The sequence below is a fragment of the Ambystoma mexicanum genome, chromosome 5p, assembly GCF_040938575.1.
Source record: "Ambystoma mexicanum isolate Mex_15411 chromosome 5p, UKY_AmexF1_1, whole genome shotgun sequence".
NCBI lineage: Eukaryota > Metazoa > Chordata > Amphibia > Caudata > Ambystomatidae > Ambystoma > Ambystoma mexicanum.
The window spans coordinates 1,046,653,862-1,046,681,373 of NC_090930.1; the positions used below are offsets into that span (position 1 = coordinate 1,046,653,862).

General features: G+C 46.4%; 1 protein-coding gene across 3 annotated transcripts in view; it reads right to left on the minus strand.

The window, feature by feature from the left end:
- LOC138481401 (serpin B6-like) overlaps positions 1 to 27,512 on the minus strand; it is a 178,743-nt gene that overhangs the window by 40,182 nt on the left and 111,049 nt on the right. For all 3 annotated transcript variants that reach the window (XM_069613536.1, XM_069613534.1, XM_069613535.1), the window contains exon 5: positions 21,734 to 21,876. In XM_069613536.1, coding sequence (XP_069469637.1) covers positions 21,734 to 21,876 — 143 coding nt within the window. The remainder of the gene's footprint in view (positions 1 to 21,733; positions 21,877 to 27,512) is intronic.

Genomic DNA, 27,512 nt, shown 5'->3' on the forward strand with positions numbered 1-27,512 from the left:
CAATCAACCTGAAAGTGAACTCGTCTGGATATCCTCTCAGAGCCGGCTTTACTTCCACTGCTGCTGCTGTTGGAACCAACATGTCAGGGAGAGAGGAACACCAGATTGAGTGCATAACTTTTAAGTCGGACCCGAGCTCAGCTCCAGGAAGATCCTCCGGACTCACAGGAAGCAGGAATGACCAAGCCTGAGCCACCTCAGCAGAGTGCTGGACCGCAGATACGAGGAAAGTCAATAGTAGTAGCCGAGAACCGCGGTGGTGCTATTTGACATGTGAGGAGCTGAAACTGCGAAGTGCCGCTGATTTGAACTTTGCTTGTTGCTGCCGCTGACCTTCCCATTGTAGTGCAAGCGTCCTCAGATATCCTTACTCTTGTCCCCACGACTGAGGCCCAGAAACAACAGGATCTGCAGAGCTACACAGAAACAGAAGCCAGCTGGAACCATTTTTTCTAACCAAAGGTACTGTAAAACTAAGGTGACTTACCTCTTGTTGTGCAGCCTTACTTATTCTCAGTTGAGAATTGTCTTGGTTGCTGTTGCAGAGTTGCTTGCAGCTTTGCCCCCCACAAGCCTCCCAGCTTGTTGCCCTACCTTGATTCTACTTTTTCTACAAAGACTTCTAAAACATTGCACAAGACTTTTACTTACTTGCAAGAAGTGCGTCAGTTCACCTAGACTTTTGCTCAATTAACATTGGCTGGCCTGGATACCTGAAAGACTCTTCTTCCCTCTGACTTTGTGCTTTACCTTTCCTCCAGGAAAGGGTTAAATCTACTTTGCATTGGGGGTTCAAAAGTACTTACTTGCTTCGGAATATGTTTAATCTTTCACTTTTTTCTTAATCCCTTTTCTTTCACACCAACTCAGTATTGTTCTAAATGTACAGGTGATATATTAATGTCCACAGTGCCCTAGTTATTGAATTCACCTCAGGGTGTAGGAAACATCTGTGTGCCATCCCAAATGGGTACTTGCCTATTTTAGAGAAACTAGGAGTGTGTATTTTGAAGTGCATTTGTGTGTTACTTATATATTGCATCTTCTGAAGAAGGCTTTTTGAACCGACTGTTAAATAAATTAATAATTGTTTAATCAAGAAACCTGGAGTGTAAGAGTTTATTTTAATACTGGTCACTGTAAACCTCTGTGTAAAAACACTACTGTTCACATTGACCCCTCTTGAGATAAGCCTGCTGCTCAGTCAAACTACCAAGCTGTGTAGTACAAACATATACCAAAGTTTGGGTTCCTATTGCCAGGAGGTCAAGGTTGCTGTAGTCTCCCAAAGGGTACTGTACACAATCTTGCCTAACAATCCTCTTCTGACTCATGAGTTTCTATTTGAAAGAAATCAGCAGCCTTTTTAGAAAGTCATAATAAGTGGTCATATGTGGGTGACAATGATATTGGGTCAGAGGACTACACCTGGAAGTTGCCACGGTCTTCTTCAAAAGTGTCTCCCTCATAATCTGTTAAAACTTACATCCATGAAGGCAGACATTTTGTCTACAGGTTTTTTCACTCCTTTGTTTTGTACAAGCAGAGGATGTAGAGGGCAAAGGAAAAATAACTTAATCTTCCTGATCTCACTGCTCTTCTTTGTGTGATATCTTCCTTTTTGAATGGACGGGGACATTGCTGGGATGCTCACAAACTTGAAAAATGATCAAGTACATTCATGCATATGTATAAATATTTACATTACAGGGTCGGAGAAGAGCAGTTTTTGGACGGCTTATAACTTGGCACCATTTGATAAAACCTCAGAAAACTTTGCAAAAATATTACGAATCTGACTGAATATTTCTTGCAAATTTTGGTACGGTTTCATCAATGGGGCACAACGTTGTAGGGGGTACCAACATTTTTAAAATTCTGGCTACACTTGAATGGGGAAAAAAAAGTGTTGCTTGCAGCTACAGCTTGAACCACTGGACATCAAACTTGCGTGAGCTTTTGCATATTTGGTGTTAGTCCATTCTGTGTTTTTTTTCTCCAAAAGTGCCAAAATGTAGGTACAAAACAAATAGTGATACAACAGTGGTGTCTCAGGCATGGCCAGTGGTCAGATTGTCCAGGGCATGGACAAAGACCATTCCCCGGGCAATCGGCCTCTGTCCATGGCTACCTAGGGACCGGATGTGGGGTTAAAATGGGCACTGGGTCTGGCGTCCCGCAGTGCCCAATGCCTATTATGAGATGGCTAGCTGGGCATGCAACATGGCTGAAGCCCATGCCCCAGAGTGTATGGCCACAGACCATCGACTGGGGCCCATGGTACCTTTATGGTCATGTTGGGATGGAAATGAGTATATCCCACCCCCCTAAGCGCTTTCAGGTGAGGTGAATCCCTTATGAGGTAGTGTAGTGTATAAGGGGGAGAAAACCGCACTATGAAAATTGGTGTCAAAGCAATATAGTGCGAACAGCAGATGCATGGCATTGGGAGACATAGAAAGAAGTGCCATTTTGTAGTTATTGCGAAAACACAGGCTTGCATGACCGCGCTGTACCAGCCAAGCCCCATAATCAAATTACACTAGACCCAACAGTGTTAGAGCAGAATGAATGCACACCGCCAGTTCTCACGAAAGTATAATTCCCCCATGTTCCTCCACTATTGCAAACATTTAGTATCTTTCAGAGGAATGTGCCTTGCAAGAGCATGAGACAACACCACACTCTGCGCAGCATTTATTCATCACCACTAAGCTGCCAGCCAGCCTCTAACCCCCACCCAGCCATCCCAGAGCCAACCGCACACCATGACCCAACCCCCCCGCCCCCTGCTTTCTATGATAAGCAAGCAACCCCCCTGTCCTAGCACAAATCAAGCATCCATAAAAAGATGTAAGCCTGCGCAACTGTTTCACCCCCAGCATAAAATACATAATTTGTAACACGAGGTACAGGGAGGGATAAATAATAGATTAAAACCCAGGGTGGCGACCTTGGGTGCAGGAGATACAGTATCAACGAAGCCCTGAATGTGTGGATCAGTATTACTGTATTTCTTCCTCCCTTCCCCTTGGCACCACTCCCATGTCACCCAGGTGCATGCGACAGTGATATAGTAAGTAGGCTTAACAAGCTATTTTATAAGCAACCATGTATTTTTGAGTGCTCCGACCTTTACCAGCCTCAAGGACGAGCCCAGCTGACGCCCGTGGAGCCTGACCCATGGTGGAAGAACTGACCAATTGCAGCCTGGCACCCCCTATGGAGCAGGCCAATCTATATGGTCTTGCCAATCAGCGGCATTTGTTTTTACCGTATGTGATGATGCTACATGGCTTTTTAAGTTTCTGCTTGTTCTCAGATTAACCAGAACATTATCGAGCAGCAGCGTCCTTTGCTGATATTTTGTATTCTGTACAATTAAAACCTAGTTATCCTGGCAAGCTATCTCCTGGCTTATTTCCCTAGAGGGTTGTATTCACTCTGCAGCGTGTGTTAAAAGGGATTTGCCTTCAGTGTAGCAGGTACTGCACTAGACAACAGGCTAGGCCCATTGGCTATTGTGGTTGGCTTGAGGAGCCCTGTGTCATGGTTGAGACCCATGCCCTCGGCAATTCACCCGTGACTTGCATCCCCCCCAACATATGCTGCTCACGGACAGATCAGTATGCTCTGCAAGAAATAGGTTTGTTAAAGGAGCATTATAGTTCCTCATGTATGTTGAAAATGCAATTATAAATAACGTATATACAACCAACATACAGTGCAAAACAACATGAAACCATTGAAATTCCATGAACAACTTAGATAAAAGGGACATTATGCTTAAGTTGCATGAATAAAAACCTGTGAAATTTAGTGAGAAAACGTTGTTGAAGGAAAGATTTGGTTACATTGCCCTAATAAAAATCTTTGAAATTCAAAGAAAAAAACTTTGTTAAAAGGGATGTTATGGTTGCAGCAGAACATCGAAAAACCAAAGAAAGGCGCAAGTTGTCTCTCCCAATGAAGTGTAGATAAAAGCCTTTCCCAGCAATATTAGTTTAAAACCAATAAGAGTCACAAGTCAGAAAAGTACCTTAGGTCAGAAGAGTGGTCCAGCTGGATTCAGCCTGGTTGCAGTGTTGCAGATTCGGTGTTCTGGGCTTCAGTTGTGGGGACAAGAGGGAGGCCGTCTAGAGGCCTCCTGCACAGCAATTCGGAGGTCGGCGGCAGCTACAGGCTCTTTACAGGTTTACGGTTCCGGGTTATTCTGCAGGTATCCTTGTTCCTTCTTGTGTATCTTGATTCTGAGGTATGTAAATGGGTCTGTGGTAATCTGCAAGGGGCAATTGTCTGGGATTGCTTCGTCCCACCCTTCACCGTTACAAATACCGATTTATTTCAGTTTATTTTAGGACCATGGATGTACCAAATTCTTGTATCATCTTGATAGCTCTAGGTCTTATCCTCTGAGGGTCCACAAGATATATTAACAAGTCACCCATGTACAGAGATATGTAATCTTCCAAGCCCCCTGACCATCCAAATCCCTTGTGATGTTGATTTGACCTTGAGGCGAAATAAAAGCGGGGACGGTGGGCAGCCCGTTAGAGTTCCTCTTTGGAGTAGAAAGCTGCGTGATGCAGAGCCATTAACCCTCATTCTGGCCATAGGATTTACGTATAAGAACTTTACCCACGTCATGTAGTTCCCCCAAATCAGCCTTTGCCCATTGTTTCCCACAGAAATTCCCACCTTATCGAGTCAAAGGCCTTCTCCAAATCCAACGCCATAATGGTATGCAGGCCTTGTAGTGTCGCCACTTTTGCCAGTGCGTTATGTACCCTACGTATGTTCATTCTTGTGGTCCTGCCGCGGACAAATGCACATTGATCCGAATGTATCAAATGGCCCATTACCCGGATTAGTTTATTCACCAGAATTTTGGCCAGGTTATTCATGTCACTGTTCAGAGAGATCACGGTATGAAGAACATAGCTCCTTCGGTTTCCCTTTATTATGAATAACCACAACGGTGGCCAACCTCATGTCTTACGCTACCTCTCCTTTATCCCTGCTTTCCATGAACATTTCTAACATTGGTTTTGGTTTGTACTCTCCTAACCGCTTCCAACACTCGAGTGGGATCCTGTTTGGGCCCGGTTCTTCCCTGCCCGCAGTTGACCAATGGTCTCCTGCAGTTCTTTGAGAGATAACTCCTTATCCATTTCCTCTCTTGTACACTCTCCCACCAATGGTAAGTTCACCCTTCCCAAATATCCCATAAACTTGTCTGCTCCCTGTATTTCCCCATATAATCCTTGGTACTAGCGGGCTAGTACTAGCGGGCAAATTCCTCAGCTATCTGACTACCCCGTACAGGACTCCATCCCTCACTCGACTCAACCTCTCTGATCCACCTCGAGTCATCCGCTCTTCTTTCTAACCAGTCCAACATTTTGCCCGCTTTGTCACCCGTTTCATACACTGTGGTTTTAGATGCCCAATGTGCGCCACCGTTTGATATTGTGCTGTGACCTGTAGTAGTTCCTTCTTTGCCCTCATTGTTATTTCTGTCACTATTTCTCTTCTTTTTCATTACATTTCTTTTTCCAGTTCCACCATCTTTAATTGCCATTTTTTTCCAGTGTTGACTAATCGCTGTCATAGCCCTACCCCGGAGGACTGCCTTATAGGCTTCCCAGAGAGTGCATTTGCTTATCACTCTTTCTTTGTTTATTGTAAAGTACTCCTCAGTTCCCTCTTTCAATCCCTTCACGATATCTTTGTTCCCCAAGCAATATGCATTTAGCCTCCACTCCCCCTGCCCCTTCAACACTTTCCCAGTTATCTTCACCAATAGCTGGGTGTGATCCAAGATGCCCCTTTGTAGGTATTCTGCCTCCGTGACCCATCCCACCACTGTGCGAGGGAGAAAAACAAAATAGTGCGGGAGAGAGATACATGCACCCTGGAGTAGAATGAGAACCCCTTATCCTCAGTATGCAATTCCTACAAACATCTCTCATTCCTGTCGCTTCAGCAAATGTAGCCAATGCTATTCGGCTTGAAGTTTGGGGTATCCCGCCCCTGTGTGTTGTCCTGTCAAGTTCCATGCTCATTACATTGTTGAAGTCTCCACCCAGCATCTTCAGGTCCGCTCCATGGGTCACCAACAATGACTGAATCTTTTGTTGGAAGTCTGATTGAGGAAAGGGGAGGGGGGTGCATATATGTTCAGTATCACTACTTTCCCCCCTCATAACTTTCCTGTTATCAGGATGCATCTTCTTTGGGGTTCCTCCTAACTGTGTTGACATCCAGGGGAACAATGTTCCTAATCAGGATGGCAACTCCTCTTGATCCCTTATAGTATCTCGCATGTTCCACCACTTTATAGTGGCCCTGCCCAGGAAACCACATGAGATGCCCATCAAGTGGGCTTCCTGTAATAGCAGTATGTCCACTTTGTGCCTATTTAAGTATTTAGAGACAACCCCCCTTTTATTTGATCAATTAGGCCATTTACATACCACGTGAAGCATTTCAGTTCCCTCCATTGGTCGTTATCAACCATAGCCCACATGTGTCATGAGACAGTACTGCATGCTTCCCATTCCCACCCCTTGCTTTAACGCTGTAGGGATGGTGGGACCCCTTCTTTGTTGTAAGCCCTGCCATGCTAACACTTTCAACAACCAACAACCCCTTTGAACTCCCCGCCCAGCATATTCCCCCCAACCCCCAACTTGAAGCATCAGACGTCCCTGTTGAATCAATGCTCAACCGTCTCCACCCATGGGTGAGGGTCAAACCTGACGGGGGAGCTGTGCGATCGCCTGCTCCACTCTGACTTGGTGCAGCTGCGCCAGTTCACATTCCTTGAAAAGCGTCCATTCCATTACGCGTTAATCTCCATTTGCTCCTGCAATGTCCTAGCACTTGTTTTCTTCCGGTGCGATACATCTTATTCCCCTCAAGAGGGTCTTCCCTTGTCGTCGTCTTGAGTGTCCACTGGCAGCATGTTATCCTTTTTCTCCCCTCTGGGTCCCCCTGGTTGTCTTCTTTTTTTTCTGGGCCCATAGTCTCTGCCCAGTTCCATGCCTCGGTCGGATTTGTAAAAAATCAGACTCCTTGGGGACCCATCACCTGGAGTGGTGTTGGGTATATTGTGGTGTATTTGATATCCTTTGCGCTCAGCTTCTTCCGCACCATGTCAAACGATTGTCGTGGCTTTTGGACTGCCTTGGTGAAGTCTGGGTATATAACAACACTCAACCCATTAACTTCTACTGCGCCCTTCTTCCTCGCAGCCTGCAATACCATATCCAAGTTCTGATAGTTCTGGACCTTCACCATCACTTGTCTTAGGGGGCTTTCTGGTGGAGCTTCTCTACTCGACACCCCATGGGCCCTTTCCATAGAAAAGAAACTGGATAGCCCCTTTGGACACACTCATTCCCTTATCCATCCTTCCAAAAAACAGTTCCATGGAGGGCATTTGAGTCTTTTCCGGAATGCAATAGATTCCTACATTGAGTCTTCTCGCTCTTCCGTCCGCATCGACCATTCTTTCTTCCAACTGGTGCATTTTCCTAAGCAAATGCTGTACGGGAGTCATATCTTCAATGTCAGAGATTCTCCTTTCCATTTCTCCTATTCTTGCTGACACTTTTTGCACATCTTGTCTCAGCAGTCCAACATTCAGCCCACAAGTAAAGTTTGTGCTCCAGCATCGTTCTTGTGTTCTCTATTGCTCTTAGGATGCCCTGTGTGAATTGGTTTGCACCCATCTCCCCTTAACTCTGCGATGCTAATTTCCTTGTCTCCATTTCCTGTGGGGTTCTGGGTCCACATGTGGTGCAAGCATCTATTTTAGGTTGGACGCTCGACTTTTTTGGGCTTCTCCTGGTCATTTTCCGGTGCTAAATATGCTTCGAAACCACCCTCTCCCAAAAGCCCTGCGTATTACCAGACGTTGTCTTCTGGATTTCCCTTCTACGTAAGCTCTGACACTCCCTGGAACTTTTCTCTGAGCCACCTGGGGAGGGGAGGAAGGTGCTCCCCCTCAAGTTGCTTTCCCTTTCCTCCAATTCTCGCTCCTCGTGCCCTACTGCACTGAGTTTGATTATATTTTCATCCACTCTCATGCTCTTTGAGCTCTCTCTTTCTCGGGAGAAGCTATTTTCTCTTCATGCGTGCCAGGCCTGCATCCCACTAGGTTGTACTTAAACATGACGACATGCAGCACACAGGGAAGACTCTGGAGTACAGATCGTGCACATTGAATGCTCCAGTGCACCGGCCTCCTGCATGTTCCTTGATGCTGATACGTCTTATCTGGTAGGCTGGGGTCCTACTGCTGTTTAATGATTTTGTCCCATCCTTTATCCCTGGGCACTGAGAGGTGTTTTGGGGTGGGAGGGGGGTATCACTCTACCTCAAACTCAGAGCATCACACTTCTGTCCTCCTGGTCTTCGCGTGATACAGCCCGGCCCCTGCTCCCTTACCTGCCTCAGTCGGCCTCCATGGGTCCCACAGTGGAGCTGGTCCGCCCACTTCTGTGGCCATTTTTCCGGGCCGTCTGTCTCCCCTGCCACTGCCAATCTTTACATTTCCACACAGTCCCCAGGCCTAGGGAGTTCCCTGCACACGCCAGTGTCTTCTATGAGGGTTCTTCTTTCAGGGTCACCTCCTCGATCTGTTCAACTTCCATTAGAAACCGATTAGTTTTGTTGTGCCCCGTTTCGTTGGAGTGAGCAGACACCAAGTCTACACCATCGCCCTGCACAACAGCGCCCCCTTGTCAGTGTCCGTCTTGATGGCTGGCATAGTGCTGCCAAACATTTTGCCAAAGAGATCCTTACCGTCAAAGGGCATATTGACGATTTTAGCTTGCCCTTCTGGACGGAAGTTGGTAGCCTTCAGCTAACCCCTTCGGCTTAACACCACACCGTTACCCATAAATTGGAAACCAGTGCCAGCGATGTCCATTGCAACCGAGATGCCATTGTCTGAACCGGCCTCACCCTCACAAAAAAGCTTAAAAGCCTCCTCCTTCTTGTTGGCCAGCAAGGAATCCAGATTGGGGCACAGTGTGTAACACAATTCTCTGTTGTAGTAGGACAGAAGGTCCAAGGAGTTGGCAGCTTTAATCGTGGTTGTAGTGGAAATGATGCGCTTACCAAAAATGTGTAGCTGCCTCTCTTCTTTGTCAGGTGAAACAGCACATAGGGAAGAAGGGTTGTCAAAGCATTTGAGCAGCCACAGAGACCACAGAATCTGGCTCGGCTGGATTTCCAGATATTTGGGGGCATTGTTTGGGGCTTTGTATTTCTTCTCGAGCCTGTCCATTTTCGGAGGGGCCTTAAAGGGATTCTTCATAGTTCGGAGGCCATCCTTCCAGATGTCACTTAGTACAGGGATAGAGACAACGGTCGTCCGTGCCTCTTCTGCGCTGGTACAGGAAGCCTTCCTTCTCCTGTTCTTCAGGCAGCAGGACAACATTATAGTATCCTCCGATGGGCGGATCATCAGGTTCGCCATTCACTGATACAAGGTTATCAAACTCCTAAACATTCTTCAAGTGGCAGGCAGAGCATGCCTTGAAGATGCTTTCCTTACACTTTGGTTCACGATCAGCCATGGTGGGGTAAAGAGGAAGCCTCCAACAGGCCTTAACCCTGAGGTGGCAAAGGATTACCTAACAGGTAAGCACCATGGATGTAAAATCACTCCCAACCACCGCAATAGGAAAGAACTCAAGAGGATTTTTCAAAATGTCCACATGTTGATGAAAAGAAAAACAAAGAAAAGTGTGAAGTTTGGTGAATGATGAAGAGAGCTTTCAGAGGAATCTGTGAGGAACCAGAAATGAGACTTGAATACAGAAGACTCATGATTGGCATAAACGTTTATTAAACAATAAACGAAGGACATTTCGGGTGAAGATGTCCAACGTAAAAATGTCCTCTGTCTGAAAATCCCATCCTAGACCTCTCATTTGAAGGATTAACTCAAAGTGTATGTCTCTGGTCTTGAAAGTGTGCAAATGTTCAAGTTCAACTAAAGTTCCAAGTAGAGAATATTCACAGTTCTGGGGAATGACTCCATTCCCAGGTTTCTTTGCAGGAAAATAAAAGATTCCAAAAAGAATTGGCAAGTTCTCAGGAGCGCAAAAAAAGGACTCCCTCCACTTGGTGTCACAATTCACTCCACAGGAAAAGCCTCCTTTCCCCAGGCTTTTAATGACATTTATTATTGTTCGAATCATAAGGGCATGGGTCTTCCTTGGAATTCTCCTTACAACACAACACAACTTGGGTATGTGTCCCAGACTCGCAAAACGCCCGACATGACATGCATTATTTACCGTAAAAGTATTTCTGATGATTGTATCTGCTTAGATTCACATGCTGTGCATATGGTCCGACATCCAGTGGTAACCGCGGAGTATTGCATCTTGTCTTTCGGGGACCGAAAGGGGACGTCAGCATAGGCGTGTCTGAAACACTATCCCTATCGTGACGTGTGTAGTACCCAAAATCCCTCACGCGCTGAGGTCCCTCCGATTGTATTTTTTCTGCCATGAGGGAGCCCAGGGCTATAGTGAGTGAGTACCTGAAGAGAGAAAGTAGTAAGAAGTCTATGTTCCTTCCACCCCGAGCGGGGAGGCAGGGAGGGAGCATGTGAATCTAAGCAGATACAATCATCAGAAATGCTTTTACGGTAAGTAATGCATGTCTTCTGATGCTTGTTAATCTGCTTAGAATCACATGCTGTGCATAGACTAGCGAGCAGTACCCGGAGTTGGAGGTGGGTTGTGAGAAGGAACAGTAGAAAAAAGATGTCTTAGTACTGCTTGTCCCACCTGAGAATCAGACCTAGAATGAGTGTCTAGGCAATAGTGTTTTGTAAAGGTGTGTACAGAACTCCAGGTTGCCACTTTGCAAATGGACTCTAGGGGAACATTTGCAATGAATGCTATGGATGCCCCAGTGCCTCGAGTAGAATGTGCTCTAGGCTTGAAGGGCAGTTCTCTCTTTGCAAGAGTGTAACATAGTGTGATGCATTTGACAATCCACCTTGATATTGCTGATTTAGAGACAGGGTCCCCTTCTCTACCAGCTGCCACTGAAACAAAGAATTGTTTAGTTTTCCTCAGTGGTTTAGTTCTATCCATGTAGAACATGACTGCCCTTCGCACATCCCGTGTGTGAAGGCTTCTCTCGGCCATGTTAGTAGGTCTCTGGAAGAACGTGGGTAGTTCGATTGACTGGTTCACATGGAACTTCAAAATGAATTTCGGCGCAAATCTGGGATGTGTGCGCAGAACTTCCTTTTCTTTGTGGACTGTAACAAAGGGGTCCAAAACTGAGAGGGCCTGTAGTTCGCTAACTCTTCTGATAGAAGTGATAGCTACTAGAAAGGCTGTCTTGTCAGTCAGGTCTTTCAGACTAGCTTTATGCATAGGCTCAAAAGGGGGTCCCATGAGCCTAGTTAAAACCAAATTTAGATCCCCCCAGGGGCTGGGTGAGTGAATGGGGGATACATCTTTTAACCCCTTCCATAAAGGCTTTAATCACAGGTATTTTCGACCACGACACCTTCTGCTGTGACGTGGTGTAGGCTGACAATGCCGCTAGGTGAACCTTTAAGGAATTGAAGACTAACCCACAGTCCAATAGAAGGGTTAGATATAACACAATGTGTGAAGGCGAGCAATCGGTGGGATTGACGCCTTTGGAACTGCACCAGATGACAAAACGTTTCCATTTGCTGGCATAGCAATAACGAGTGTTAGGCTTTCTTGCCTCCCTCAGTATGTCCATGCATCTCTGAGGGAGTTGCAGATGTCCAAACTCTATGACCTCAGGAGCCAGGCTCTAAGTTCAGAGTTTGTGGGCATGGGTGCAGAGTCTCCCCCCTGTCCTGAGACAACATGTTGTACGGGAAGGGCAGCTTGACTGGTGGGGAGAGGGACATTTCCATCAGGTGCGCGAACCAGGGTTGGCGGGCCCACATGGGAGCCACCAGAATCATGGTGACTGGTTCCTGGTGCATCTTGTGTACTATCTTGTGCAGAAGGGGAGTCGGGGGAACGCGTAGACAAATTTCCCCGACCAAGTTATCCAGAGACCGTTCCCCTTGGATCGGTTCTGGGTGTACCTGGAGGCGTAATCTTGGCATTGGGTGTTCTCCTGAGCAGCGAACAGGTCGATCTCTGGAAACCCCCATTCTGCAAAGACGTTGGATACAATGTCTTTGTGCAGTCGCCATTCGTACTCTTCTGGCAGAGGAAAATCTCTGCTGAGTACGTCTGCCAGAAGATTGAGTTCCCCTGGAACATGTTGGGATATCAGGAACATCTTGTGTTTGAGAGCCCATATCCAGATGTTTAGGGACAGCTTGGATAGCCCTGAAGAGCGAGTGCCCCCCTGTGTGTTCAGTTAATACATTGCTGTTGTGCTGTCGGTTAAGACCAGCACTGTCTTCCCTTGCAGTTGCTCCTGAAAGGCTTTCAATGCTCTGAACACTGCTAGTAGCTCCAGTAGGTTTATATGGTTGGACGCTACCTGAGGGGACCACACTCCGTGCGCTGTCTGCTGAAGCAGGTGAGTCTCCCCACCCCGTGAGAGATGCGTCTGTCGTGAGAGTGGCTTCCACTGCAGAGGTGGTGAAGGTTTTCCCCTTCAAGAGGTTCTCCCTCGACCACCACTGCAGAGAGAGAACGAGGGCTGGCGAGACAACTAACAGATCTTCCCATTGTCCGCTGGCCTGACACCACTGGCTGTTGAGCCACTCTTGCATGGGGGCGCATGTGCAGCCGCGCGTGGGGAACCAAGTATATGCATGACGCCATCATTCCTAGCAAACGCATAGCTTTGCATACCGTCACCTCTCGACTGGCTACATACTGAGGAACCTGAGAGAGCATGTTCTGAACCCTCTCGCTGGAACGGAAGACTAGACCGTCTTCTGTACGAATTAGAGCCCCCAGGAACTGTTTTACTTGGCTGGGGACTAAGCTGGATTTCTTTTCGTTGATAGAAAATCCCAGGCTGAACAGTAGGTCCACTATTTTTTGGGTGTTTGAAAAACAAACGTCAAATGAGTCCCCCGTGATGAGCCAATCGTCGAGGTAAGGGTAAACTGGAACTGAAAGTCTGCGCAGGTGTGCCGCTGCCACTGCCAGGACCTTGGTAAACACCCTTGGCGCTGAGGCTATGCCGAAGGGGAGTACCTTGAACTGGTAGTGTTTGTCCTGAATCACGAACCTTAGGAATTTTCTGTGCGCTGGCAGCATTGAAATATGAAAGTATGCATCTTTCATATCCAATGTTGTCATGAAGTCCCCCTGTTTTAGCAATTGGATCATCTCTTGCAGTGTTACCATGTGAAACTTCTGGGGCTTTATGAACTTGTTCGCTGGGCGCAGGTCTAGAACAGGACGCATGGTGAGATCCTTTTTGGTTACAAGGAAGTACACTGAATAGATACCCTCGTTTAACTGAAGAATCGGGACGGCTTCTATGGCGTCCTTTCCCAGCAGCGCTTCCACCTCTTGGATCAGGATCTGCAGATGTTCCGGTGAAAGGCGTCGATGTTTCGGCGGTCTGAACTGTGGAGGTCGGGCGAATTCCACGCAGTAACCGTGGGTGACCGTATTTAAGACCCACTGGTCTGAAGTTATCCCCTCCCATGCCTTGAGGAAAGATGTTAATCGCCACCCCCCGACCGGGAAGACATGGGAGGGGACCTGGACGTGGTGGTCATTTCTGACCCGAAGTTGACGCTCCTCTGGAATTGGAGCCTCTGCCTCTATACTTTCCGCGCTTCTGACCCCTCTGGGGTTATTAAGTGGGGCTTGCAGCCGGTTGACTTGAGTTGAAGTTGCCCGTGCCAAAATTGTTTTGAGCGGCGCAGGCTTGTCCTCGAAAGGACCGCCGAGAATTACTGCCCCTCTGTTAAGAGGGCTTCTGGGAAATTTGGTGCAGCGACTTAATAGTCTTGTGCTCCTTCTTGGCTGTCTCCAACGCATCGTCTACCGCCTTCCCGAAGAGGTTGGCCTCTTCGATGGGTTTGTTGATAATGGATGCCTGGGTCTCAGGCCTGAAGCCCGACGTGCGCAGCCACGCGTGCCTCTTTAGGAGAATACCCTGTGCAAGAGACCTGCCTGCTGTCTCTGCGGTGTCGAGGGTATTCTTTACCACATTCCGATTGGCAAGTTTGCCCTCCGAGACAATGGCGAGAAGCTTGGCTCTTGTTGGTTCTGGGACCTCTTGAAGGCCTTCCTGGAGTAGGTTCCATTGCGAGTCGACCTAGCTTGCTAGTAACGTTGTGTTATTGGCAATCCGGACGGTATAGGCCGCCACGGACGTAACCCGTTTACCTAAGGCATACAACCTTTTGGACTCCTTGTCTGAGGGTGACTCTCCCGTGGCAAGGGGGAACCCCTGCTCTCTTGCGAGTGTTGGTCACCACCAGCCAGCCTGGGATTGCGTGTCCTTTGATATAAAGTGGTTCTGTGGGTGAGGGTCGGAAAAGTTTTTCGACCCTTGGGTTCACAGCCCTAGTCTGAGCGGGTGTGAGTAAGGAAGGGGCCAGTCGTCTCTTTACAGAGTTCATGAGAGGGATAGACTGGTTTGCCGGAGGCTTTTCATTAATAATGTCCTCCACGAAATCCTGTTCGGGCAAGGCTTCAAGCGTGGCAATTTTAAAGAATTATGTTGCTTTTTTCAACATGCTGTTGAAAGCCATTTGATCATCCACTGGGTAAGCTTGTCGAATCGGGGTGGATGGGGGAGAGTCGAGGCAAACGATATCAGAGTTGTGACCGTCCTGCTGGGTGACCACCCAGTTGTCTGTTGCTCCTTAATCTTCCCCATAGTTGTCCAGAAAAGAAGACTCCTCTTCTTCTGTATAGATGTCTCTGTACATGTCCATCTGGACAACATCTTGATAGTCAACTTGGTGTTGGACATCTAGGTGTTGGATGTCTTGTGTTTGAGGGTTAGGGTCTACCCGAGCTTTTTTCGGCTGAGGTTGATCAGAAGCCCTGAAAAACTACTCCAGCCGATCCATACACCCCTCGAATTGCTCCGTGGTCCACTTGCATGACCCAAATGGACCTAGCTGAGTAGGAACCGTGTTCCCGGTCATAAGGTGTTGAGAGGATCTTCTCAGGGTGCTTGAGAGGGGTACCTGGCTTTCTTCGTAAGAGTCTACGGGATCGTCTTCCCAATCCGTGGAAAATATTTTGGCGGATTGGCCCATAACTGTGGGCGGAACCGGTACCAGGCTCACCGCTGTAGCAATCCTATTAATGCTCTTACGGATAGTCACTGAATCTTCGGGAGACAACGCCTCTGATGATGTGTCGGCAGTGAAAATGTCCTCTGCGGCTCCAGAAGGGCCAGCGGATGGCTTCTTGGGTAGAGGCCTACTCATAGTTTTCGGGCCTGTATGGGCCTTGGAATCCGTCGAAGTTTCTTGTTCTGAAACTCCGGCGCGTGTAGTTTGGGGAGTAGCGCCCTTGTTATATTTGTTATGCCCAGTTGTCATGCACTACTGCGGATGCGGGGAAGGCTTCGGATCAGACCGATCTGTGGGCGCTTTGGCCTTCTTCGACGAAATCGTCGAGGAGGGCGCTTGGGTTGTGTGCTTTGTGCGGTGCGATTGTACGGCCCTGTCACCGGGTGTGGTCCCTGTAGCAAGTCCAGAGTCGAGCCTGGAAGGGTCGGGGACGGGAGTGGAGGCCCTAGAATAGTCTGCCTCAAGGTCTATAACGTCCGTGTTGGACGTTTGGTCATCCGATGTACCCCCGTCACTTTCGGCTTGTGTCGCGGCAGGGGAGGGAGGCTCCACGCGTGACATACCGTACGCGGCCCACCACTTCAACCGGCGCTCCTTAAGGGTTTTAGGTTTAAAGAGTTTACACGCCGAACACCGCTTTTCATCATGCTCTAGGGAAGAAAAGCGTTACACGACGTGTGCTCGTCTTTCCACGGATATCTGACCCTACACACAGGGCAGAATCTAAATGGAGTCCTTTCCATAGCAGAAGGGAAGGGTGACCAGACCAAAAAGGAAAGCAGTGGAAAAGAGGAAAGACATAATAACAGTATGGCAAACCCCCGAGGCCCACTCTCCCTACTGTGTAGGCCGGCCAGAAGGCCCAACCACGCGGAAGTCCAAAACGCCGGATCTTAGGCGCAGAACCCACAGCCGTAGACGATTCCCCCGTAGTCTTCGTCGAAGATGTTCTTGATGGGCGAAGTGACTTAACGGGGAATAAACCGACAATTCGGTAAGATAAACAATGTCTCATGAAGAGCTCCGCTATAGGGCGACCAGTTATCTGGGTGGAAAAAAACAATCTGAGGGACCTCGGCGCGTGAGTGATTTTGGGTACTACACACGTCATGATAGGGATAGTGTTTCAGACACGCCTATGCCGACGTCCCCTTTTGGTCCCCCGAAAGACAAGATGCAATACTCTGCGGTTACCACTGGATGTCGGACCATATGCACAGCATGAGATTCTAAGCGGATTAACAAGCATCAGAAAAATATACTCCCCTGCCAAGTTTCTTTGATACAGTTCTTTCACACAACTTGTGTGCGAGTCCCAGATTTACAAGGCACTGGGTATACCCTTCTGCGAGGTTTGTTTGTACAATTCCTTATGGGTGCGAATCTCAGACTCGCAGTTCGCCTGGTATACTCTCCTGCCAGGACTTTAGTTTTCACTCTCTCTTTCTCAGACAGTACAAGGAAGTATTGGTCTTCCCCAAGCTACTTAATGGCAAAGTACTGTGACAATGAAGGTGGACACCGATTCAATGAGGATTACTCTCTCCCCCACTTTCGGCAATCAAATCACTCTTTCAGGGTATCTTTGCCTCAGTTTCATTAATCCATTCTTACCTCTGGGTTTAAAGACAACATATGCTTTCTTTCATTCCATTCGTTCTTGTTCGGATACTCGCTTCGGTATCTGCTGGATTCGAGCAGCTTTCCCCAGTCAGCGGCACGCATCTTTCTCGCTCCCAGGGTCGGAACAAAGCCTGGCCTGGCTTCCATTTCCCCCTGCGACTTCCTTCTTCCTCGCCTTGTGATTTCATGTTTGACCGGCACCGCTTCCATACGCGGCCAGTCTGGAACTCGCCCGTTAGCATCTCTCCTTGCCGGCAATTCTCTGCCACTAAGGCTCTCGATAACCTTTTCTTCGTGGCCTGCCCGACCGGCCAGGAGTGCTTGAGTCAGCTCCCTCGCTCGCCACCTCAACTCGCCTGCCTGCGGGGTTCCCTCCCGGATAGGAACGCTGTCTGCTCTGCCATCTGCCACTCCATTTTCCCACTGCGGCTGATTTGGACCAATCACGTTCTGCACAACACTAGAATGCGCATTACGGTTCAAACTCTCCCTCATGGCAGTCCTCTTCATTGCTTCAGTACACATGGGGCCTCATAAGGTTGGCGGGAGCCGTGCTGGTAAATACCAGCATGCCTGCCGCCGGAGTCCGTTTTTTACTGGCACCTGGCAATGGGGATGTACCAGGGCATTCCAGCCCCGGCGGACCCAGTAATTCCCCTTTGCTGGTACCAATTGTGAGAATGGGGAGGCCGGTAGTGCTGGCACCGTTAATAACGGTGCCGGTGCTACCGTGTAGGTCTGCTTGCCTGTGCCGTTCAGCGTGGCAGGTTAGACCTGCTGGGCTGACCGGACTCCGCGAGCAGACCTTGTAGTTTGCCGGTCAGGTAACAATGGTACCGGCAAGCTTACCGGTACCATTGTTACAGGACCTCAACCTTGTAATCATGCCCATGTTCTTTTACTAGGTGTAAAATGTTCACAGGTTCTGTCAGCAGTCTTTGCAGGACATTGTAGGGGGTTATCAAAATATGACATGAATGCATGTGGAATGGAGGGGATATCTCAAAAAGGAAAGGGGGGAATGCCACATTTCATCTGATGATGCCTGTTCATCCCCCTGAGGGTCGCCTACCCTCATACGATCCTCCCTTGTACAGCCAACCCAAGGGTCTGGATCATGTAGCGGCTGCTGTCCCCTGGCCACATGAGGAGAGGCTATCTCTGGGAAAGGAGCAATGACATCGGATTCTTCACAACTCCCAACACTTGAATGTGTAGTAAATAATCTGAAGATGGCCTCCAGGTGCGGAGTTTAGGGAGTCTCTGCCTATTGGCTGTGGAGCAATATGACCCCAAATTACTGTTTCAAATCTAAACACAAACTGCCTTCATGTTACAGAGTAGTCCCATCCTGACGACAGGGAATGTAACAGCATGTGAAGGTATGAAATATCCAGTGCTGGAGAAGAAGAGAGTGTCAACTAAAGAAAGAAAGGAGGAGGTGGTGACAACAAAGGGAAGGAGAACGAAGAAAAGAGTAGCAAAAAGGAAGGAGACCATTATAAATGGGAATCAAAAGGGGAGCTCCAATAACATTTTCTGGGAGCAAGACTAAATTACTGGTGACATCAGGGGAGACTGGCACAGGAGAGGTTGAAGCAGGTCGAGGATGTGTAGTGTCAAGAACCACCAATGGAAGGATTAGGGCCCAGCTTGCCAGAATAGACAGGTTCCAGTATGCCAGGTCGGCCGTAGGCAGATCCAGATGGAGGGAGGTGGAACAAGACTGGGTGATGGAAACTATGCTCAGATCATAGAGAATAAGGATAAGATCTCCCAGTTTTGGCCAGGAGACTCATGGAACTCCTCTGGAGCGCTCCTCAACAGCTACTATCAAGAAGCAGGCTGTCTCTGACTTTTGAAAAGTGCAGCAGTAGCCCAGAGGCATGGGTCCACAGAAAGCCCACATCTAGAGACAAGGCAAGATGAGTGGTTGAGAGCCATGTTAGCCTGCAACACCAGAGAGAAAGGAGGCGGGGAAACCAATTTGAGACTTTAACTGATGAGGAATGAGAGGATTCAGGAACCCTGTTCGACCACAACACTAGAGATGGGGAGGCAACATTACCTCCCAGGTGCTCTAGAGACTGAGACCTTGACGCCAGTGGTGAGGTGGAGGGGGGGACCTGGCAGCCATAGTGAGCCGGAAGTACAACAACTTTGAGTAAACTATCCTGATTTTTCACTTATTCTGATCACATTTTATTTTGGTTGTGAAGTTCCTGGTTACATTTTAGTTCACTGTTTGCATATTATCCTTAATGAATCCTTGTACAAAACATGTGGTCTGGTCATTCACCATGGACCCTGCTGTCCATTATGTGACAGGGTTTTTTATTTTTATTTTTATTTATTTTTTTTACACAAAATACAGCATCCTCTCTCAAGGAATTATCTAAACTACCAGGTTCATTATGGGTCAAATAATAATGGCCCCCATTATAACTTTGCCGGTGCAGAAATAATGTGCTGGCATTACCGTATGCCGGTATGTTTCCAGTCAGGCAAAGTAGAAGTTTGTCAGTGGGGTGGCAGGAAAATGCTGGTAATACCAGCAATCCCCCCATGGATGGAATGGGGATTTACCGCCGTTACTGGCACTCATAATCCGGCGGTCATACCTGCCGGAGTGAGTGCTGGTAACAGTATTCCCATTTGCCATTATCCTGGCGGTATTACCGCCAGGATACCAGCATAGTCGTAATGAGGCCCAATGTGTGAGTTCTAGCTGGAAGTGGGGCTACTGGTCTCCCAAGGTTGTCAAATCTCAATGCAGTCTCTCAATGCAGCCTCAGGGAGATAGCACCCAGCCGCTTTGTGGATTAATTTCCCTAGTACCAGGATGTAGGCCTAGAATAAATGTTCATGGGACTAAGGTTTTCTCGATAAGTAGATTAAATCAGTCCTGCAGAGTGTCAAGCAAGGTCAAGCAGTGTGGCTGGGTTCTAACTTTAGTAGTGCTATAGCATCCAACTACTGCTTTATAATTCAATTTATAGTCACAGGGATATAGCACCCAGCTCACTATCTGTAATTCACTCCAGGAGGTTAGTGCCATCTCATTTCTTCCTGATCATTTTAAGAGATATAGGAGCTGCATTACGAGTTTGGCGCTAATTCAGTGGTAATTCAGCCAAATTACAAACAAGATTGTTTATGTTACAGCCACTTGGTCCTATGGTATTACCAAGTGATTACAAGTTGCGGTTAGGGCAGTGCAATTCCTCATTTTTTGAGTCCATACGACTCCATAGGGATTTTTTGCAGATTTATCACTGGCAGTAATCTGCCGATTTATGGAGGAAAAGTGGAGGATTTACCTCCAGTAACAAGCTGGAGGTGGATCCACTGTTCTGCCTGTGACTAGTGCTGCGCTGGATTTTGAGTGGATTATGTGCTCGGACATGGTGCAGTGGAAACAATGGGAACGTACAATATAAAAGTGGCTGTGCACCCCATTGCACCTGCACCAGTTATGGCGCATACAAAGGTGGTAGCTGAAAAAGGCGACAGGCTGCCTCAGCTGGGAATAAATCCAGAAGGTGACAGTATAGCATGCCCTTTGGTGGGAAGCGATGACAGATGTCTAAAAAGTCCAGTGGTATGTTTTCAGACAAATCACTACATCCATCTAATAATTTACCATCGCTCAAACACACACTTTTGTATTTCAGCAGAGGAAGACTAGCCCTTATTTAGATAGTAGTCACTTTGCACTTTAATACAGGCCCTTAGCACTTCATTAGATCTTGGACAATTACAGAACAGGTCCAAGACTTGCCGCAGTATGAATATTTTAGCTCCCAAGGCCGGGAGCATTGGACAGCACTTAAATTAGTAGCGCTGTACATGTGCATGCAGGGGTACACTACATGATTACAAAAAAAATATATATAAGGAATGTTAGAGATTCTCGTGTACTGTTTATTGATAAACAAGACAGAGACCCAGCATTAATGCGGTTTTAAATATTGTATGCATTGTAAACCTAGTATGCATTGCATTTATGTATCGATTATGTTGTTTAGTAGTGCGATGTTTGCTGATTAAACAATGAGTTTTTCAATATGCGTTTCACTTGCACTTTATTTTTTCAATAAAAGATTTAATATATACTACTCTTGTTCTTCATTAGATATAGATGAATACTAGATGGGCCACTAGTGATCACTAGTAGGCATTTCTAAAATAAACACTGCACCAGACTTGTGGGCTGAAGAAACTTAAAGTTATAAACATTATATAATCAAGTCAAACAGGCTCATCAATACTCCATTTTAGCGTGGTTTTTCAAAGATGTCTAAAAATGTGCATTATTTTAGTACTTTAAGGACAATAGTTACATATTTGTTAGCTAAAAGGTTGATGAAGTATTCTTACTATGCTACTTTTACAATGCAAATACATTTGGTCACTGAATGTCCGCTCTGGTTCCGGAAGACTCTCGTTTCCTTCTGGGTGGTCTGCTGCTGATCTGCCATGTCTTCCTTTTAGTAATGTAAAAAAAGTCCTTCCTTCTCATCCCCAGCATGCAAGAACTCACATGTGCCGCACATCGTTGCTACTTCGAATGCCAAAATGGCAGAGCTTGTAAGCATAAAAATCCAGCACTAGTACGATCTGAAAGTCACATAGCAAATTGATAGTTGCTACCATGTCCAAATCCTTGTAACTATTTACACGAGTATTGCAGTGGTAAATGGAAACGGCAGTCAGTAATTGGTATTCTTAATAACGGAATGCCAGTAATGCTAAACCCAAAAATAAGAATACAGGAACATTTCAGACATAAAAGTGTGAAGTGTTTTAAAGTATTTTCAAAGCACCAGATTTAAATAACAATGTGCATACCTTGTTAATTCTAAATGGCCTTTCGCTTGTATGATCTTTATTGAACTTATCTGCCCAGTTTCCTTTGAAGTAGATCGCATTCACCAGGACTAATCTGGTTAGTGAATCAACTGTACCAGAGGCCAAAAGGTTCTGGATTTTACCTAGGAAGAGAAAAGTATACATTTGTAAGATCCATACATTTACCAGAATAGCTTGAACAGTTCAGTTCCAATGCCAGTATTGTGTGCGTACAACACAATGTATACCCAGCAGTAGTCTTTCTGGTGCTTATATCAGTTTAGAATCACATGCTATGCATATTCCGCTATCTAGTGGTTAGTTCAGAGTATTTCACGTTGGTTACTTCCAAAGTAAAAGTATGCATCAATAGGGAATTCTTGTCACACTAACCGTACACTACGTGAACCCATGATGCTTCTTGATTCAACGCACTTCAAAGGTTTTCAATGATCATTGTGTAAGAGAGTATAGGTACCATATTTTAATTTTATGTGTTACCCGTGCCACACATTGGGGAGGTTGGGAGTGGCCATATGATTCTCAATAGATACAAGCATCAGAAAGACTATTACTGTGTAAGCAATGTTTGTTTTCTGGGGCTTGTGAAACTGTTTAATTACCGTGCTATGGTTAGATTTATGTTTAGTGCACTAGGTAAGCAGTGGGCGCACAGATGAGACAGTGAAAAATAAACATTTCAATATATTTTCACTCACTTGTGAGTCTGTTCTGGTTGGGAGTGTATAAGCAGTAGTGATGTATGAATGTATAAACTGAACTATGTTGCTTCTTTGCACATAGTGGTCAAGGGGACATTTGCTAAGAATGTTCGTGTTGCCCCATCCAGAGTTGAATCCGCTTTGGTGTAGAGGACAAGGTTATTGTTCAAAGCGCAGGCCTAGCTTGAGAGCTGTAGAGTGTAAGTAGCCAGCATTTGGGCTGGCATTTTTTTTTTATCAGTAGCGCTGTACTGTGAGATCTGTGTGTCGTATGCACGTCCATTGGAATTAGTCCTTCATCAGGTGTTGTTGAAAGAGTGTTAGGGAGAATTCTCATTCTATGGCTAATTTACCTCACCTAGTGAGTCCCACAGCAGCTTTGCTGGATTTCTGGAGTTTATTTTTTCCACTTGGTGAGAGTGTGAGCCCTTTTCCCACTCTTACCAATGTTTTGCCATGTGTATTTCAACAGTTTTTGTGATTATGGACTCTGGAGAACACAACTTCAGTAGCCCCACTCTGTGTGTCACACAGCACCTTCAGTGCAGTAAACACAGGGTCGTCTTTGAGACTTCCCACCGACATTTTCTGGGGCTGACTCCTGTCCCCAGAAAAGGGTAAAGTTGCCATTAACTTTACATAGTCACTTTTTACTACAGACCCCAGTACACCCCATCTTACATGGAGTATTGGAAAGGGTTAATTCCTATCCCTTTTTGTCTGTGCCTCTCTGAGCTTTGTTTTGTGCTTTTAACTTTTAGACTTGGCTGGTGGCAGTGGTATCTACCCTAACTTTTCTACCGCGATTATACTATATAAACGTGGTACTGTTCCAGGCTATTATATTAGCCTCGAACATAAACCTGCTTGACCAAATACTCTTTCTTTTGGCTCCGGTCGGGTTTATTCGCCATTTCTTTTTGGTATAGTCCTTCTTGTGTTTTACTTTGCGTGGCAAACCAGGTTTGCCTTCTTTGTTCACTGTCTTTTTGGTGGGCTTTTGCAGATAAGCCCTGCTAATCGCGCCTGGGTGTCTAGGTGGGCTGAATGTGAGGGAGGGGTGTAGTCACCCCCTGCACAGGGTATCCTAGGAAACCCAAGTCGCACTTTGCCATGATTGGCTGAGGTTGTCCGGGCCGGACAACCCCCCTGCTGCGTGATTGACAGCCAGGCTGTGTGAACGGGGGATTTTCGCATAAAAGGCAGGACTCTTGGGCTGGAAGTCAGAGTCGCCACTGGAACTACAAGGAACCAAAGAGAAGCGGAGAAGAAGATGGCTGCTGCAACTACCCAGTCCCGGTGAAGCCCTGCTGCAGTCCTGAGCTATCTACCCTTTGACGACCAGAGAAGATCCAGTCCGGAGTCTTCTTCCCTTGAGCCTGGTGGGGTGAAACAACTCATCTTCCACAGCCAGAGGATCCTCTTCGTGCTCTAAATCGCTGCACACTGCTGTAGTGGTCCGGATAGCCATCTGAAGAGCCTCTCCTGTTTTAAAGGAGCGCACCTTTTATTCACCATCGCTGCTGCTGGCCTCATCCCTGCGTAGTGCAGCTCACTCCAGACGTCCTCCTTCTTGTCCCTATGACTGAAGAGCAAGGAACTGTGAGTCTGCAGGAAACTACCAGGAACAACTGCCGTGGCACCAACTTCATCAGAGAATAAGGTACTGTGTACGACTTCGAGGAACTAGGGTGAACACCTTGTTCTCCTCACCAAAGGCTTGTCCTCATCTTCCTTCCTTCTTATAACTTTTGCTTCCTCTTTTGACAATATCCAAGTACTCCTGGCATCCTTGAATCGTGAACTATCGAACTGTGATCCTCGACAACAAGAACCCTGTTCCGTCTAACACTGGCACAGGCCTATTGACTTTTATCTTCGGGTTAGAAAGTGTTTCCTGATTCTGTCTGCCTTCACAAAAGTATTGCTGATGATTTTTGCCCCCAACTCTCTTTGGTTAACTCAGGTGCTAAGTGTGTTTTTGCCCTGGGAACATTTCTTTCCGCAGATACGCGCATCTTTAGTAAGACCGAACTGTCATTACTGTCAAAAAGTGATCGCATATGTATTCTCAGTAACGTCTTTTGTTTCACAACACCAGTCTGTCAAAGCATACAGGTACTTAACTTGAGTTGCCTTATCCAAAGTGAATTGGTTGTGTGTAGTGTATTTTATGTGTGGTTTTAATTTAATAGAAGTCAATTGTTTTACAAACAGATAGTCAAAAATAATTGTACATTTACTTTTTAACCAAAATAACTTGAGTCAGTGTTTGCTTAAGTCACAGTAATTGTGGTCCTTTGTGTAATCTCTACTACTGCTCATTTGCTCTTGAGGTAAGTCTGGCAGCTCCGCTACTGCTGCCACTTTAACAGTGTAGTACAGGCTTGTACCAAAGGTGAACTTGTATTGCCACTTGTAGTCTTAATTGTTTGTAGTGGTCCCTAAGGGCACTGCAGAGGATTCTGCCTAACAAAGAGCCAGGTTTGAAGAGATTTGCGAAATTGGAGAATTGTGGGGGCATTCTGAGCAAACACCAAGATAGAGTTCCACAGGGTGGGTTTGTTTGCGGGTCCTCTCTTTGTGGACAAGTTGTGATTCAAGTTGGTTGGTTGATTTGCTGCACGAGGCGCATGTGCCACCAGATATGTGGAGATTAGTCGCCAGGTGCGCTGGTGTGCTACTCGTGACTGCTATGTAGATGATACGTGCAGTCTTGAACAGTGTCCTGGCCTGAAGAGGAAGTCAATGTAGTTCGCGTAGGTGATTCAGTGAAGTTCTGTGCTCCCATAATAAGATGTGCTGCATCGTGGGGGACTGCTTTTAGGGCAGCCAAGTGAGCAGCTGCAAGTCGTGTCAGGAGAGCATTTCTCCCACCATCTATGTGCGAAGGGCCTGCACTATGGCCTGGAAATCCTCTGGCAGAATAGCTCGTCTCCTACCCTGTAGTATTCCCAGATGCAAAGCACAATTTACTGAGCAATGCTTGATACTTCGGAAAACAGTCCTGTCCCTGGGCAAAAGACACAAAAAAATGGCTGGTTTTGTACAGTTTCTTAGTTCCGTCTATGTAAAACATAACAGCCCTACAGAGTCTATGTACAGTTCTCTGATATGTACAAACGCACTGGTGTGTTCTGAACACAACTTTGTCCTTGTACATTGTTATGAAGGGTTTATCTACTAATAGTGCCACTTCATATTGAGGTAATGACCAATGGAAAAGCCGCCTTGTAAGATGTTAGCGTGAACATTTGTGGATATGCTCAAATGGTGGACCCATTAGCATGTGTAACACTGTATGGAGGTCCTATCCTGTGGTTAGGACAGCTACACAAAGTTCTCTTATTTAAATATTTCATAAATATTGCGACTACTGGACCATTCCACCATGACACTGTGTTGTGATGTAGAGTACTCCGCTAATGCAGCAAGATGCGCATTGTGGACAATCCCGTAATAGAGAAAGTACTGGAAGTAGGTCCTTGCACCTGCTGCTGAGTACTTTGTTGTGTTTATTATGCATTTGTTACAACATTTCATGAACATCTTCCAATTATTCAAGTAGCACATTCATGGGTTTGGTTTGTGTTCTTTCCTGAGGACTTCCGAACATCGTGCATGAAACTTTACATGTTCAGATTCTATGGCTTCAGGAACCAGGCTGCCAAATTCATAGACTGTTGCTGCTCTGTTAACATATTGTGAGCTGGCAATACTTTGATGGGTGGTTCCAGTGCAGATGTGTTGTAGATATGAATACCACAACACCTGCCTTGCTCATATGGAAGCAAATAGTATTAGCATCAAGCTAACCTGCTCCTACCTGTCATTACTCATTGGGGTAAGGCGGGTTGGTGGAAAGGAGTAAGCAAATAGACCTGACCATGTCATCCACAATACATTGGCGAGCAATCCAGGCTGTTGGTACCTATATATAAAAGTTGCGTCATTCTGTCTTTGCACTTGTTGCAAATTAATCTTTTGGGATTCCCCATTTGCTGACAATTAGTTTGAGTGCATTTGTGTTCAGCTTCCACTCATGTTTCTGTACAACATGGCACTGGAACCTCCCATCAAAGTAGTCTCAACTCACAATGTTAACAGAACAATAACAGTAAGAGACCCCAATTCAGGGTCCATGAATTTGGCCTCCTGGCTCCAGAAGTCATAAAATCTAGACATGTAAAGTTTCATGCAAGTACATTAAGTCCTCAGGAACACACTGGTCTTTTTGCTTCGTCCTTTTTGGATACAAGAGAATAGGTGGAATATATTCCACAATTTTTTTCATGTTGAGGACCATTGCTTGCCCATGGTGTGCCCCAAGGGTCTGTTTGGGCCCTTTTTTATTCTCTCTCTATACGTCTTATTTCCTCTTTTGGGTTATCTCACCATTTTTATGCTGACAATACCCAACCGTTTCTTTCCTTTTCCTCTATTTCTCCTGAAATTCATCATACTCTTTCTGTTCATATAGTTGCTATCAAATCTTGGATGCCTTCCCACTTTCTTACTCTTAATGCTGGGAAGACTGAAGTCTTGTTTTTTTTTCTTCCTGCTCATACGAGAGATGCCATTTAGGGGGTCGCACCTGCGACCCCCCGAGTTCTTCCTTGCTACCCCTAAAAAAAAAAAGTCAAACTTTTCCCCCCCTTTTTTTGTTTAATTAAATTGAGACTCCTGGTCTGTGGCCAGCAGCATGTGGCTCTGTTTCTGGAGTGGCTGATAGCTATAAGATAGCTCAGTGGGTTGAGCGCGTGCTGCTGCCGTGTGTGTGATCTGCAGGTTGCAGGTTCGACTCCCGGCAAGGTCAACTCAGCCTTTCATCCTGCTGAGGTTGATAAATGGAGTACCAATACTGGTTGGGTAATATTGTATGTATATTTTCTATAGGAAGCGCTTAAGCGTAAGTGCTATATAATAATACATCATTATCGTTTGGCCTTCGACGCCTGCTTGCATTCACAATCATTTGGTAATATGGGCCTATATGTGCTGATATTAATGACACATATGGTGATCCATTCTTGTATAAAAGTATATCACTTTACAGT